This window comes from Saccopteryx bilineata, chromosome 4 (genome assembly GCF_036850765.1).
Source record: "Saccopteryx bilineata isolate mSacBil1 chromosome 4, mSacBil1_pri_phased_curated, whole genome shotgun sequence".
NCBI classification, from domain to species: Eukaryota; Metazoa; Chordata; class Mammalia; order Chiroptera; family Emballonuridae; genus Saccopteryx; species Saccopteryx bilineata.
Window position 1 is genome coordinate 107,455,743 of NC_089493.1, and position 12,771 is coordinate 107,468,513.

Sequence of the window (12,771 nt, forward strand, 5' to 3'; positions counted from 1 at the left end):
ATATGTGCAGTGTGCATAGGAATTTGTTCATAGTTTTTTTTATAGTCCGGCCCTCCAACGGTCTGAGGGACAGTGAACTGGCCCCCTGTGTAAAAAGTTTGGGGACCCCTGATCTAGATAGTATTTCTATCATCCTAACCATAAATTATAGAAAATTTCCTCATTTTTGTTCCCTGTAACACTTGGTAATTTTTCTTTTTTTTTTGGACAGAGAGACAGAAAGAGGAACAGATAGTGACAGACAGGAAGGGAGAGAGATGAGAAGCATCAATTCTTCATTACAGCTCCATAGTTGTTCAGTGACTGCTTTCTCATAATGCCCTGATGGAGGGTGAGGGGGAGGTGGGAGGGGCTACAGTAGAGCAAGTGGGCTCAACCCAGTGACCATGGGGTCATATCTATGATCCCATGTTCAGGCCAGCGACCATGCACTCAAACTGGTGAGCCCATGCTCAAGCTGGATGAGCCCTCAATCAAGCCGGTGACCTCGGGGTTTTGAAACTGGGTCCTCCGCATCCCAGTCTGATGCTCTATCCACTGCACCACCGCCTGGTCAGGCTTGGTATTTCTGATTTAACACTTTTTATACAGTCTTTATGTTAGTGACCCAAATTATTAAACCACATCCTCAATGGTGGGCATTTAAGTAGCTTCTTTGGGATTCTGTTTTAAATAATGACAAAATTTTTTTTACAATCTTTGATTATTCAGGGTCTGGCCAGTCACAGGTTTTGGTAATCTTTTGATGATGGTTTCACAAAAGAAGACACTGACAGAAATAGTTAAAAAGACAGTTATTAAAATGAATGAATGACTAGAATAGATTTTAAAACACAGTATTTAATTATTATTTAAAAAATAAATCTCACTTGAAAAAACTTATAAAGTTAAAATATAATCTCAAAATTTTCAAATCATACAATTTTATGTCAGCCAATAAAGTTCTATTAATTAAAGGACAATTTCAATATCATTTAAAATATAACTAATATTTTGAATTAAAAAGCTACTCACCAAGTGGAGCTTTGAGGAAACGCCGCTCGATGCCCTGCTCTATTTGAAAGAGTGCCATGGCCAGATGGTGAACCACGTTGCTCACTGATTGTGGTGTGCTTGAATTAGTGGAGACAGTACTTGAAGCTTCTGTTTTTATGCCCCAAAGTCTATTATTAAAACAATGAAGAGTTTGTGGTAGTTAAAAGCACTATTAAGTGAGAGTCGAGTCCACTAATTCATCCAAATGCTAACTTATATGTGTGTAAGAAAGTTTCCTCAATCACAAGGACTCTCAGATAGTAGGAAAGAGAGATTACATATGAATCAAAAGCTAAACTGCTTATCAAGTTATTTAAGGAGGTCAGAAGGACAAATATTTGGAGGGTGAGACATATTTGAATGTGGATGAGACAAGGCATGGGGGGAAGGTTGAGAGAGGTGACACTGTGATAGGCCTTAAAGGGTAAGTGTCTCAGGCAGCTTATCTCTATTTTTCTTGCTTCAACTTTTACTGGATAGAAAGACACTTGGAGCTCCCTCCTAACCAGTTCCTGAGCCTCCAGTTTTACTTGCTTTGCAATAAAATCTCCATGCTGCAGCTAAAATGGTCACTTAAAAGGAAAATCCATTCAGTCAAAGCCTTTCATTTATTGTCTTCCCTCCCAATATCAAATCTTCCCCACGTTTAGGTCTCAGGTTTAGAGTCACTCCTCTAGCATTTCCTTTGGTATTTTACATGTTCTATCTAGACGAGCAGCATCCTATGAACTACATTTGCAATTGGTATTTACTTCTACCAGAACTCTCACCCTGTTCTATTAGTGCTAGCTTAATGTCTCTCTACCAATTCCTTCCAGACAATAAACTCCTTACGGGCAGATACTATCCAAATTAACTCCAAAAAAGTAAAAGTGTCTATCTATAGATATAGAGATACAGGTTCTGATTAATAGTTTAAACAATATTTAAGTCTACAATAATTTACTAAATTTTCCTACAGGAAAGAAAAATGGATAGTAGAAAGTTATTTTCTGAAATTAATAAAAGCTTAAGTTCAAAGACTTTTTTTGGAAAGAGAGAGAGAGAGGAAGGGAAAAGGAGGGGGAGAGAGAGGGAGAGACAGAGGGAGAGATGGAAGGAGAGATGAGGGAGAGAGGGAGGGAGAAAAGGAAGGAGAGAGAGAGAAGCATCAATTTAATGTTCCATTTAGTTGTGCCACTGATTACTTCTCATATGTGCCCTGACTAGGGCTTGAACTGGTGTCCTCAGGATCAAGCTGGCAATGCCAGGCTCAAGTCTGTGACCCTGGGCTGGAACCAGTGGCCTTGGCGATCTGGGTTAACACTCTATCCACTACGCCACCAGCCAGGGTTCAGAGATCTTTTTGAAGCTTGAGAAATTATCATTATCTTAAAAAGTTGTCTTTTAGCTATATTAGTACAGAGTGGTATAAGAGAGATCCTGAGGTCAAAGCAGAATCATTTAAGTGGTTATAAGTATTACCATTTTTTCTTTTTTAGATAATGTAGGGAGAGAGAAAGAGAAAGAAAACGAGAAAGAGAAAGAGAAAAAGGGGGGAGAAGCAAGAAGCATCAACTCATAGTAGTTGATTTCCATATGTGCTTTGACCAGGCAAGCCCATGGTTTCGAACCGGCAACCTCAGCATTCCAGGTCAATGCTTTATCCACTGCGCCACCACAGGTCAGGCCTCACAGTAAGATTTTAAAACAATTTTTTTTTTTTTTGAAGAAAAAGAAACATTAACATTAGAAAATATCTGATTATTAGAGTGGTAAGGAAAAGTGAGGGTTACTTAAAAAAAATATATCCATACCTGTCTTTTACTATGGCCTTTGCTTGCTCATCCATTTCCATCTCTTCCACATTTTCATTCACAGTTTTAATTATCCCATTTTCTTTGTTTTCTTCACTTAACAGCTCATACCGTCCATTTTCTAGTGCTGATCTCCAGATGTGTCGATCTGTAACCTGTAACAAAACCCAAATTACTAACCCTGGAAATTGGCTAAAGAGTATGAGGTTCAATCTACAGATGAAAAAGTCATGAATATTCTAGAACAGATTGTGAATCAAAAGGGGATCTAAAAATAAGATTGCTAAGTGGTCAAAATGGAGTTCATATCATTCATAGACGGAAACTTTAGAACCTTACTCTCTATGTAAGGAAATCATAATCGATTCTAAGATTGGTCACCTGAGAGGAGCAAAAAAGTGATAGATAATAGCAAAGCAATGAACAGAACACACGTACCAAGCATGAATTACTTACAGATTTTAAAAAGGTAACAAAGAAACCAATAAACAAACCAGACTCAGCAGAGCAGGCAGGAGCTGGTCAAGGAAGAAGAAAATATCCTTACACATTTCAACATCTTGGATGAAAATATCATAAAACAGGTATTTTAAAAATAGTAAAAATTAATATTAAAAAGGTCAATTGTGTTCACTAAATTCTGCTTAAGAAAGCAGATAGTCATATAGCATATTTAAGAAAGATTTATATCCATACATAAACATTTTGATACAGGGAAATAATAAGCTTTTATTAAAAAATATATCACTCACTGGTATTTATTCAAAACACACATGAATTGCCTATATTGATGAAATTAACAAACATGACCAAAATTCTGGTACTCAGATAAGCTAAAAATGGGAACAGGTACAAACCTTTATTGTTCCTAATGTTCCTTGGTAGATTCTGTCTTCAATATCCAAAAGAAAATCTCTCAGCCTCAATTCAAGCTGCCTCTCTGCAGACATCTGAGATGGATCATATGTATTGGAAACTCTTCCCCGAGTATATGTAGGTTTGCTATCAGGTTGAGGTTTGTCTGCAATAGTTATCCAATACCTTTATTATGATTTCCTTATTAACCCTTTGAGTAGCGAGTTTTTTTAATGCTCACTGACCCCTGGGAATGAGATTTTTTTCAAAAAATGAAACTAGTTCCGTTATAGTTTTATTAACTTAAAATTACGTTTGATTGCCTGACCAGGTAGTGGCACAGTGGATAGAGCACTGGACTGGGACATGGAAGACCCAGGTTCGAAACCCCAAGGTTGCAGGCTTGAGTGCAGGCTCATCTTGTGTGAGCAAGGCTCATCAGCTTGAGCCCAGGGTTGCTGGCTTGAGCAAGGGGTCCCTCGGTCTGCTGCAGTCCCCCGTCAAGGCACATATGAGAAAGCAATCAGTGAACAACTAAGGAGCCACTACGAAGAATTGATGCTTCTCATCTCTCTGCCTTCCTGTCTGTCTCTCCCTGTCTCTCTTTCTCTCTGTCTTGCCGTGTCTCTCTCTCTCACACACACACACACACACACACACACACACACGCACACACACACACAAAATCATGTTTGTTTGATAACCAATTTATGGAAAAAAAAGAGAATATACATTTGACTTTTTTAATGTTGCCTTACACATTTTTAAAATAAAAATTTTTATATAATCATACTCTGGATGGTCAGGAGGCACGAGGACATACATGAACATTTGTACTACTCCAAGGGTTAAAAAATACAATCACCTCATATGACTGTTCTGATCATGAGATAATATAGAAATCCAAACACAGTAAAAGTCCAAATGCAATAAAAAAAGGGAGGGGGAGAAAATGTTTGCACATCATATATCTGAAAAGGGACTTGTGTCTAAAATATATAAAGAATGCTTACAATAAAAACAAATAACCCAATTAAAAATGAGTGAAGGATCTGAATAGACTTTTCTTAAAGAAAGATATACAAATGGCCAATAACACCATGAAAAAAACGCTCTATATCCTTACTCACTGGGGAAGTGAAAACAAAGTACCACTTCACACCTCTAGGATGGCTAGAATCAAAAAGTCAGATAATAACAAGTGCTGCCAAGGACGTGGAGAAATCTTAACCCTCATACACTGTTGTTTGGCAGTTCCTGAAACGATTAAAGAGAATTACCACATAGTCCAGTAATTTCATTCTTAGGCATATACCCAAGAGAAATGAAAACGTGTTGCAGAAAAACTTGTATGATGCCTGACATGTGGTGGATAGAATGTCACCCTGGGACGCTGAGGTCCCAGGTTTGAAATCTCAAGGTCACTGGCTTGAGTGGAGGCTGGCCTGGCTTGAGCACAGGGTTGCCAGTTTGAAGGCCAAGGTCACTGACTTGAGCAAGGGGTCACTGACTTGGCTTGAAATCCCCGGTCAAGGCACATAGGAGAAGTGATCACTGAATAACTAAAGTGCTGCAACTATGAGTTGATGCTTCTCATCTCTTTCCCTTCCTGTCTTTCTCTCTCTCAAAAAAAACAAATAAACAACCCCCCCTACAAAACCTTGTATGTGTTTATAGTAGCATTATTCAAAATAGTCAAAAGAGGTAAACAATAGAAATGTCTATCAACTAACATATGGTTAAATAAAATGTGTACAATGGAACATTTGACCATAGAAAGGAATGAAGTTCTGATACAGGCAACAACTTAGATGAATCTGGAAAACAGGCTAAGTGAAAGCAGTCAGTCACAAAAGACCGTACATTATATAACATCATTCATATAAAATGTTCAGACAGGAATATTTATTGAGACAAAATAGATTGTGGTTGCTTAGGTCTATGGAGTGGTAGCTAAAGGATATGGTGTTTATGAGGTGATGAAAATTTCTAAAATGACTGTGTGATGGTTGTACATACCGGTGAATATACTAAAACACAACTGAATTGTACAGTGTATGAATTAAATCTAATAAAGCCATTAAAAAATGAAGCATGAGCCACAGTTTTTAATTCTGAAGAGAACTAAGGTAGTGATTGTAATATATCCCCAAATTTAAGAGTTCTTTACCTAGAGAATTTATTTAGTAACAAAAACTTATACCTAAAAATGCCTATCTGTCACCAATGGACCGGTCATCGAACAAGAAATGTTGCTACTCGATCTGCTCTTGCAGCTAGTCTCCAAGTGATGGACCCTCAGCCAAAATCCTTAGTGAATGACTTCACTCACTATTAGATCTCTAAAACTGATGGTAACCTCAGTGCTTTGGGTACTAAGAACCTACGAATAAAGGAAAGAGATCAGGAAGACTTCCCACATTGCTAGATGTGTCCCTTGTAATACAAATGGAATCCAGTGGAATCTAGAGAACTTTGTTTCCCTAAATGGCAAACTTTCTCTAACTTTCAAACAGATAGCATGGTCCAAATGAAAGATCAAGTATTTTAATATAGCTCTAATATTTTGAAAAATGTTTAATCCTGTACCAGAGAGAAAAATAAAGGCAATAGCTTTAATTGAAAACTTACCTGAAAAATGAAATTTCTCTTCATTAAAATGGGCTAGCTGTGCACATATTCTGCTTTTCTCTTGTAACAAAGTTTCTTTTAAGGCACTTTCTCTATGTCCTCTAGAATTAAGAGCATTGATAAGCTGGTCCAGCTGTTCACAAGAACTGTAAAAGCACCACCGATTTGGCTTATGCACTGGTTTTGGCAGCTGCACAGAATCATCACAGGGACCTTGGTCATTGATGGAGGTAGATTCAGACATCAAAGACTCTCCAGTTTTAGTGGATACCTGAGCATTTTGAGACTGTACATTATTTTGAAATGATGAAGGTCTAGGCAATAGCATGTCTTCAGTGAGACCAGAGTAATCCTCTTCAATAAACAATCCAGGAATAGAAGGGAAAATCCAGTACCGCCTATACAAGCGGTCACGTCCCAAGGGAAAGATATTGGTGCATGCTATGGCATTTTGGATTTTTTCTAAGAGCTCTTTCTCTTTTCGTTGGTGTTCCAGTTTTAAAGCTTCTTCTTCATCGGGAATAAGAAGCTCGCTTGTTAAACAGTTGATCTCTTCTTGCCTTGTAAATTCTTTAAATCCATTTTGTCCCCTTTTCCCTATAGTGAAACATTTAATCAGTCATATTTTAAAATTTCATTAGAAAAATACGATATAAGGCTACACCAAGTTACTATATGTGATGGAGTGAAATGTATGCCCCCAAATTCATAGGTCAAAATCTTAAACCCTAATGTGACTGTATTTGGAGACAGGTCCTTTAAAGAAGTAATTAAGGTTAAATGAGGTCATAAGTGTGGGCCTGTAAAGACTAGTGTCATTAGAGCAAGAGAAAGAGAGACCAGAGCATTCCTCCCCTCTCTCTCTCCACTGTGGTTGTAGAGGAAAGACTGTGTGAAGACATAGCAAAAAAGTGCTATCCTATAAGCTGAGGAAAGAAACCTCACTAGAAATCAGCCCGGCTGGCACCTTTATCTTGGACTTCCAGCCGCCTAGTCTGTGGTATTTTGTTATGGCAGCACTATGTTAATAAGAAATTGGTACACAAATATAAAAGGGACACACAAAAGTCTGTGATTTCTATCCTGGAGAGTGTGGCAGAATCTGTCATTCTGCAACATATATTCAGTCTTTCCTTTTAAGTCAGGAGTAAGCAAGCTAATTCTAAAAATGGCTAGCTAGTAAATATTTTAAGCTTTATTGGCCATATGGTTTCTGTCACAACTACTCAACTCTGCCACGATAGCATGAAAGCAGCCATAGACAACATATAAATGAACAAGCATGGCTGTGTTCAGTAAAACTTATGTATGATCACTGAAACCTGAATTTCATATAATTTTCACTTGTCAAAAATTGTTCTTTTAAAAAAATTTTTTCCCAACTATTTGAAATTGTAGAAACCACTTTTAGCTTATGGGTTATATGAAAACGGGGGGCAGGCCATATTTGGCCAATGGGCTGCAGTTTACTAACTGCTGCTTTAAAGAAACTTTTAGTTAGGTACCTAGAAATCCCAAAGGGCAACATTTCCCAGACCCTCTTACCCCGGTAGGCACAGCTACATGAGAAACTTCTGACAAAAGAGATGGGAACGAAAGCATTATATGTAACTTCAGAGTTGTGCCTCCCTTTCATCTTTCTTTCTTCCTACTAGCTAAAATGGAGACATGATAATAAATTGTTTGGAACATGAGGATAGAAACACCAAGACAGAAAGAGCCTGAATTCCTAGTGACCAGCTTGGTATTTATGATGTGGAGAATTAAATTCCTCTCTTATTTCAGTCACTGTCAAATTGCTTAAATGGTTGGGGAGTGTTTTTTCTTTGTGTGTGTGTGTGTGTGGTTTTTTGTTTTGTTTGTTTTGCTTGAAAGAGTTTGTATAAGATTGGAAAATTGGCCTGACCAGGCGCTGGCGCGGTGGATAGAGCGTCGGACTGGGATGCGGAAGGATCCGGGTTCGAGACCCCAAGGTCGCCAACTTGAGCGCGGGCTCATCTGGTTTGAGCAAATAGCTCACCGGCTTGGACCCAAGGTCGCTGGGCTCCAGCAAGGGGTTACTCTGTCTGCTGAAGGCTCACGGTCAAGGCACGTATGAGAAAGCAATCAATGAACAACTAAGAAGTCGCAACGAGAAACTGATGATTGATGCTTCTCATCTCTCTCCGTTCCTGTCTGTCCCTGTCTATCTCTGCTTTAAAAAAAAAAAAAAAAGATTGGAAAATTGGCAGATTTTACCTATAAAGTTGTTGAGGTACAAGGTTCTTTGTGGGAAGATTTTTAATACTAATTCAAGATCTTTAATAGTTTAGAATGTTCACATTTTTATCTTTTTCATGAATCCATTTTTATAATTTACGTTTTTCTAGGATTTGCCTCCATTCTCAACTTTATTGCCATAAACATATATATAAAATCAATTTCAAAAAACATTTGTCTAGTTTGTGTCTTTTTCAAAGAACAAACTTTTGGCCTTGTTGTTCTCCTCTATTATAGTTTTATTTTCTTTTAATTTCCACTCGTATCTATTGTTTCCTTGTATTTGTGGAAGGATTATTCTATTTTATATTTCTAAGTTCAACATGTAGTATTGATAAGTTTAAAATACTTTCTAGTTTCCATTAGGGTTTCTCCTTTGACCCATTGCTTGGAAGTATGTTTTAAAACTCTAATCATATGAGGTTTATTTGTTTCTAGATAAACTGCATTGTAACCAGAGAACATAACCTCCACGATACAGCAGATTTTCTGCCTGTAACAACCACTTAGAAAATAATGGAGAAAAAAAATAGCATCCAAATTACAGGAACAGAAAAAACTTAAGGATCTCCTTCAACAGTTATCAAATAAAGATAGTTAAAGACCCTCAGAAGTACTTCGTATCAATAGGTTTCCTTCTGACCCAGGAATTTGTGGAATCATTTAGAGGCAGCAGACACTTCCATTCTCAGAAATATGACAACCAATTACCAGCATTACTAAACTTTGTATCTCTAGTATCTAATAGGCATTCAATGAATGCTGAATAGGTACATTAAAGAAAAAATTTCTATTTGGCCTAATATAATGTAGTAAATACAAAAACTCAACAAAACTCACTGACTAATCAAAAATAGAAGTTATGAGAACCCACCTATTTAAGAGATAGGTATATTGTCTCTTTCCTAAGGTATAAATGACGTATAAATAAAGAAGTATTCATAAATATACCAATGTAATTTCATAACACTGTGTTATAACAAATGGTCACAGCTATGAATTGGGCATTTAAAAAAAAGCATACCTTGAATCACAAATGGAAGTACTCTAATAAATATTTCAGAATAGCTGAATTAATAAAACACCTTATCAATTAAAAACAAGTAGCAGGCCCTGGCCGGTTGGTTCAGTGGTAGAGCGTCGGCCTGGCATGCGGAAGTCCCGGGTTCGATTCCCGGCCAGGGCACACAGGAGAGGCGCCCATCTGCTTCTCCACCCCTCCCCCTCTCCTTCCTCTCTGTCTCTCTCTTCCCCTCCTGCAGCTGAGGCTCCATTGGAGCAAAAGATGGCCCGGGCACTGGGGATGGCTCCTTGGCCTCTGCCCCAGGTGCTGGAATGGCTCTGGTTGCAACAGAGTGATGCACCAGATGGGCAGATCATTGCCCCCTGGTGGGCGTGCCAGGTGGATCCCGGTCGGGAACATGCGGGAGTCTGTCTGACTGCCTCCCCGTTTCCAGCTTCAGAAAGATACAAAAAAAACAAAAAAACGAGTAAGCATGTCCTTAAGGAATTTCTATATTACCCCTTCTGCCTCTTTTATGTGATCTTGGGTCATCTTCATCTTCGGTGACCATATCTTGATCTAGTTCCTTTTGCTCTATTTCTTTACTCTCAGTGCTAGTATCAAAATCTTCCCTTTCTTCCTCCCTTTAGGATAAAAACAAAGATTATATTAATGAATAAATCTATAATTCCATTCATAAAATATTTATTGCCTGCCTATTAAGTGCCAGGCATTATACTTAGGAAGTAGTGAACAAGATAATACAGAGTTATAGTTTTGCAGAGAAAATAGAAACTATTGTGAAATTAAAATATGTAGTAAGTACTAAAAAAGGAAAAGTTCAAGGTGTTATAGAAGTACTTCAAAGAGAACCAAATCTAGTCTCAGGGATCAAGGAAGGCTTGCTTGAGGAAGTAACATTTAAACTAAAGAGACTAGAGAGAATGGGGAAGGAGAAGCCTCCATTTCTAGTAGAGGTGATAATACAGGAAAAGAGCATATAATTTTGAGAATGTAAAGTAAAAAGAAGTAATCCAGGATATGGGTGAGAAAGAGGCAGAGCTAGATTATACTGGGCCTTGCAAGAATTATTCAAAAAGCAATGGTTAGAAAAAAAGAGAAAAAGCAATAATAAAAAAAACGAGAGTTTAGTAAAGGGAAATGATCTATGAGAAAGCACTTTGGCTGCTACGAGGAAAATTATCTGGCAGTGAAAGCAGATGAGGGGAGACCAGTAAAGTGGCCACTATAACAATCCAGGCAGTTGGCTGGGATGAGATGGTGGCTCAGAATAGAAAGAGGATAAGTAGACAAATAGTGGAGAAGAAAGGTAGACAAATTTCAGATATAAGTAGGCAGAATGAACACCATGTGAATGTTGCATCTAATCCATTATACTGTCCAAGTTAAAACTAAAATTGTATGAAACTTGAAACAAATTCTACCATTTATGTTCTACGTACAAAGTGAAGTTTGTAAACTCAAATGTTTTCAGAAGCTAGCAAGATAATGTAAATGAGCCTGACCTGTGGTGGCGCAGTGGATAAAGCGTCGACCTGGAAATGCTGAGGTCGCCGGTTCGAAACCCTGGGCTAGCCTGGTCAAGGCACATATGGGAGTTGATGATTCTAGCTCCTCCCCCTTCTCTCTCTCTGTCCCTCCTCTCTCTCTCTCTCTCTCTCTCTCTCTCTCTCTCTCTCTCTCCTCTCTAAAAAATGAATAAATAAAAAAAAATACGTTATAAAAAAAAAAAGATAATGTAAATGAGTAAGGCTAGATGAGTATAAAAAAAGTGAATCGAGATCTATAATATGTTTATTTTCTTTTTAAAAAAACTGAGATTTGCCTGACCAGGCAGTGGCGCAGTGGAAAGAGCATTGGACTAGGATGCAGAGGACCCAGGTTCAAAACTCCAAGGTCTCCGGCTTGAGCTTGGGCGGGCTCACCAGCTTGAGTGCAGCGTTGCTGGTTTGAGCATGGGATCATAGACATGACCCCATGTTCGCTGACTTGAGCAAGGTGACACTGGCTTGGCTAGAACCTACCGGTCAAGGCATGTATGAGAAAGCAATCAATGAACAACTAAAAGTGACACAACTACGAGCTGATGCTTCTTATCTCTCTCCCTTCCTATCTGTCTCTGCCTCTCTCATGGAAAAAAAATAGTGCTGCTATAAACCTTCATGTTTACATATTTGGGTAAATGTATGTTCTTAATTCTCTTGGGTATATACCTACAAGTGGAATTTCTGGGTCATATAGTATCATATAGTTTGTCTGAGGTACTGTCAAACTTATTAAAAGCAGCTGTACCATTTCATGTCTCCACCATCAATCTATGAGAGTTCCAGTTTTTCCCACTTCCTCACCAACACTTGTTATTGTCTCTCATCCTAGTGAATGTGAAGTGGTATCTCATTGTAATTTTGATGTGCATTTCCCTAATGACTAATGAAGTTGAGTATCTTTTCGAATGCTTCTTATTTATCTTCTTTGGAGAAATGCCTATTAAAATCCTTTGCCTGGTTTTTAATTGGGTTGTCTTTTTATTGTTGAGTTGTATGAGTTTTTTAAACTATTCTGGACATTAGACCATTATCAAATATAAGATTTGCAAATATTATTTCCCTTCTATTGGGTTGTCTTTTTACTTTCTTGACAGTGTTCTTAAAAGCAAAATGTTTTTAATTTTGATGAAATCTAATAATCTATTTTTTCCTTTGTTTGCTTATACTTAAGGTGTCATATCTATTAATTTTCTTAAGGCATCTAAATTCAACTGTTGGTGGCCATATACAATATAGCTATTTCAAGTTTGATCTATGATATTCAGACTTAAAAGGGTATTTGTACACATAAGTATAATCAAAAGTCAGTATACTAATTTTAGAATACTTTTTAGAACATTCCTTTTCAGATTTTGTTTAAAAAATTATTCTTTCTGCTAAATTTGAATATGGTTTGGCATCTACAATATAGAAAAATCCCCATCTGTCTTCATAGCCAATCTTTATCCCAAATATTTTGAAATGCAATAAAATACTTAGGCAGTCACTGAATTACTTATGGTGCTTCATCCTTTTTTTATATCTTCTACCAAAACCTCCAACCTCATCTCTCTTCCTCAGCAGACTCTGAGGAGCTCTGTGAAACATAGTGCACAACCGTGATCAGGGTGGTGGTGGAGGAGGG

General features: G+C 37.7%; 1 protein-coding gene across 3 annotated transcripts in view; it reads right to left on the reverse strand.

The window, feature by feature from the left end:
* BAZ1A (bromodomain adjacent to zinc finger domain 1A) overlaps positions 1–12,771 on the reverse strand; it is a 130,335-nt gene that overhangs the window by 36,095 nt on the left and 81,469 nt on the right. For all 3 annotated transcript variants that reach the window (XM_066277713.1, XM_066277712.1, XM_066277711.1), the window contains 5 exons: positions 10,099–10,223; positions 6,318–6,914; positions 3,689–3,852; positions 2,832–2,986; positions 1,015–1,163 (listed from right to left, as the gene is read on the reverse strand). In XM_066277713.1, the coding sequence (XP_066133810.1) occupies positions 1,015–1,163; positions 2,832–2,986; positions 3,689–3,852; positions 6,318–6,914; positions 10,099–10,223 (1,190 nt within the window). The remainder of the gene's footprint in view (positions 1–1,014; positions 1,164–2,831; positions 2,987–3,688; positions 3,853–6,317; positions 6,915–10,098; positions 10,224–12,771) is intronic.